The sequence below is a fragment of the Dipodomys spectabilis genome, unplaced genomic scaffold (genome assembly GCF_019054845.1).
Source record: "Dipodomys spectabilis isolate Male_0828 unplaced genomic scaffold, ASM1905484v1 ptg000017l, whole genome shotgun sequence".
NCBI lineage: Eukaryota > Metazoa > Chordata > Mammalia > Rodentia > Heteromyidae > Dipodomys > Dipodomys spectabilis.
The window spans coordinates 18,510-22,469 of NW_024870694.1; the positions used below are offsets into that span (position 1 = coordinate 18,510).

At 38.8% G+C, this 3,960-nt stretch overlaps 1 protein-coding gene across 1 annotated transcript; it reads right to left on the reverse strand.

The window, feature by feature from the left end:
* Positions 1–2,620: 2,620 nt before the first annotated feature.
* Positions 2,621–2,892, reverse strand: LOC122098780 (cyclin-dependent kinases regulatory subunit 1-like). Its single transcript, XM_042669231.1, has one exon. It carries the CDS (start codon positions 2,887–2,889, stop codon positions 2,650–2,652), a length of 240 nt encoding a protein of 79 aa, XP_042525165.1. The 5' UTR covers positions 2,890–2,892; the 3' UTR covers positions 2,621–2,649.
* Between the last annotated feature and the right edge of the window lie 1,068 nt (positions 2,893–3,960).

Sequence of the window (3,960 nt, forward strand, 5' to 3'; positions counted from 1 at the left end):
ACATTATAAAAACTTCCTCTTTAATCAAGTCTTGAAACACAGAACAGATTTCTTGAATAAAATGGAAAATTTCCAATACATTGAGAGATAAATCCACAAGTCACCATACATAACAATACCCAATAGGAAAAATAAAATAGTGGGTTTACACCATCCCTGGTTTAGCCATGGTCTGATTCTTTTTTTTTTTTTTTTTTTTTTTTTTTTTTTTTTTTTTTTTTAATTTTATTTTATTTGTGAACATACTGTACAGAGGAGTTACAGTTACATGGGCAGGATAATGTGTACATTTCTTACCAAGCATTGCAGCCTCCTCCTTTGTTTATCCTTCACATCCCTTCCCAGCCTCCCCCCTCCCCCCCTAATCCCAATCCTTCTCCTTCCTCCCTCCCCCCAGCCCCCCCCCCACCAACATTGTAAAGTTCGTTTTGGACATGACAACTTGTACTTCTCATTGTTGCAACAGGTCCACCTGTATCCTTAAACAACTGGTTTTTCCCCATCTCCTCCACAAGTTATACTGACATCAAATATAGTGAAAGCAAGGGTTATACTATGGGGGAGGGACATACAAAGCAACAAAGAGATAATCTTATAAATGTGTTAGAAACACATGCATGAAAGAAAAAAACATTAAAATACACATCTAAGGGTTCATTTTCCTGACATCACATTATCTGACCTTTTCCGCTTGACTCATACATATACTAGATATTACAAATAAGGGAAACCATGGGACCTACGTTTCTTTGGGCCTGGCTTACTTCACTTAATATAATTTTTTCCAAGTTTTTCCATTTCCTAACAAATGGGGCAATGTCATTCTTTCTGATGGAGGCATAGAATTCCATTGTGTATATATACCACATTTTCTTGATCCATTCATCTACTGAGGGGCATCTGGGTTGGTTCCATATCTTAGCTATGGTAAATAATGCTGCAATAAACATAGTTGTGCTGGTAGCTTTAGTGTGGTCTTGTTTGTAAACATTAGGGTAAATGCCCAAAAGTGGGATTGCTGGGTCATAGGGGAGCTCTATGTGGAGTCTTTTGAGGAACCTCCATACTGCTTTCCAAAGTGGTTGAACAAGTTTACATTCCCACCAACAATGAATTAAGGTTCCTTTCTGTCCACATCCCCTCCAGCATCTGTTGTTGTTAGAGTTCTTGATTTTTGCCGTTCTCACTGGAGTGAGGTGATATCTCAATGTTGTTTTGATTTGCATTTCTTTTATGGCTAGGGATGTTGAACATTTCTTCATGTGTCTATTGGCCATCCTTCTTTCTTCTTCAGAGAAGTTTCTCTTTAAGTCTTTCGCCCACTTATTTATTGGGCAGTTGTTTCTTTGAGGATTTGTTGTTGGGGGGTTTAATTTTTTGAGTTCCAAGTATATTTTAGATATGAGACCCTTGTCCGTTGTATGGCTAGTAAAGATCTTCTCCCAATCCGTGGGCTTTCTATTGATCTTGCTAGCTATGTCATTTGCCCTGCAGAAGCTCTGCAACTTTATGCAATCCCATTTGTCCAACCTTTCTTTGATTTGTTGTGTTTCCAGGTCTCTATTCAGAAAATTTCGGCCTGAGCCAAGGAGACCTAGGGTTTCTCCTATTCCATCCTGTAATGTTTTCAGAGTGTCTGCTTTGAGTTCAAGGTCTTTGATCCATTTGGAGTTGATTCTGGTGCAGGGTGATATATAAGGATCTAGCTTAAGTTTTCTACATGTAGTTAACCAATTTTGCCAGCACCATTTACTGAAGAGGCTGTCTGTCTTCCATTCTATTGTTTTAGCTCCCTTATCGAAGATTAGATGGCTATAGGTCTGTGGGTTCATTTCTGGGTTTTCAATTCTATTCCATTGGTCCTGAGGTCTGTTCTTATGCCAATACCAAGATGTTTTGATTACTATGGCTTTATAGTAGAGTTTGAAGTTTGGTATTGATATTCCTCCAGCAGTGTTCTTTCCATTCAGGAGCGTTTTTGCTATTCGGGGTCTTTTATTGTTCCATATGAATTTTTGGATTGCCTCTTCTATTTCCTTGAAGAATGAGGGTGGAATTTTGATAGGTATTGCGTTGAATTTGTAGATAGCCTTGGGAAGTATTGCCATTTTCACGATGTTAATCTTTCCAATCCAGGAGCATGGGAGGTTTTGCCATTTTTTAAGTTCTGTGTTGATTTCCTTTTTCAAGATTTTAAAGTTTTCATCATAGAGGTCCTTCACTTCTTTAGTTAAGTTAATTCCTAGGTATTTTATTTTTTGTGGGGCTATTACAAATGGAGTTGCTTTCCTAATTTCAGCCACACTTTTCTCATTGTTGGCATACAGAAAAGCCATTGATTTTTGGGGGTTAATTTTATCCATGGTCTGATTCTTAAGACGCTTCCTCCCTCTTGTCAAGTGCTCTGTGGATACCATGACTTCTGAGATCCCACTTAGCTGAGCTTGAAGCCCACAAAGCACTCCTCTGGTAGGGCTGTGGTGGTGGCTCTACTCAAGAAGCAAAGCAGTTTCCAGCACATTCAAACAGTGTATCAAACATCCTTTAAATATCAAAGTGAGAAATAAGAAAGCAACATATTCATGCTATGAGAAAGATGTTAGAAAGGACAAGTTGTGTAAAGTTGAGGTTGGAAATGGTTCTCCAGCTTCATTTCTTTGGCTTGTTGGGTAGTGGCCTCCGGAACAGCAAGATATGAGGTTCTGGTTCATGGATCATATAATGAACCCATCCCTGCCTCTGTTGAACGCCAAGATTCCTCCATTCAGATTCAGACATCAAATGGGTTTTAGGGACAAGTTTGGCTATGTCCTTGGGTAACATGGCATGCCGGTATTCGAACTCCTCATCGTCGTATTTATCCGAATAGTAACTTTGTTTATGGGACATGACCGCTCCACCAGCGAACTTCCAGCCATGAGCTCCCAACCGCCAAACCTAGAATGAGGGAATTTTAATCTGAATCAATTCCTTATTTGCGTCTAAAATGTGAAGGGTTGATGGGTATGGAAAACTACATTTTTCAGTGTTGACCTTGATAATAAGTCTCATCTCTTACCTTCCTTTCGAACTTTGCCATTTAGAACTTTTGCATCGCCAGAGGTAGTCAGGTCTTTGTTCTTGAATCTGGTAGGCCTTGTACCAACTACTAAAGCATGGCAGAAATGATGTTATATGATTTCCAAGGCCGGATCATAAAGTTGTCATGGATTTCATTTTGTTCCCTTGACACTCTTCTTCCTAGGATACAGTCACTATGCTATAAGAAAGCATAAATATCTTTGGGAAAGGCTCTGCAGAGAGTAACAAAGAGTGTTGTTGCACAGCACAAGCTGATTTCACAGTTCAAAGCCAGTAATTTGCCAGCCATCAGAAGGAGGCATTTTGAAAGTGGCCACTTCAGTCCCCAGTTGAGCAATCCCAATTGGTGCCATATGGAACAGGAACAAATGATTTTGTAAAGCTCTGCCCACATTCAAAATGCATGAGCAAAATAAATGTTTCATGTTGTTTTGGGCCAATAATTTTTCTATCTAGCAATAGACAATAACCTGAGACTCAATCTCCGTAGAACTTGCCATATTTACTGTTCTGAAAGGGCATATCTCATATTGTATTGCATCTCATCTCATTTTGAGGCATCTGTCAATTATTTAATGTGTTTGGTTTGAAACTCAGATGTTGTCTATCTGACCTTCACAAATTTTATAAAACCTTGATATTCAAAATATGGGCCATGGACCAGTATCAACATAAGCTTCACTTTGAAAGTTGTTAGAGAAGGAGAATATTGGGTCCACTCCAGACTTACTGAGTGCAGAATCTGAATCTTAACAAGATTCCCCATTATTTATTCAAGTTGGAAAAGCATTGGCATGAAGAAGCCTATAAAATGAATCCATCTTTAGACACTGGGCCAATAATTACTTTCCATTTGCTTTTATTTTCCATTTATTGTTG

Bases quoted from the DNA above. Each gene is read 5' to 3' on its own strand.
- LOC122098780 (XM_042669231.1), bottom strand. From the start codon at position 2,889: ATGTCCCATAAACAAAGTTACTATTCGGATAAATACGACGATGAGGAG.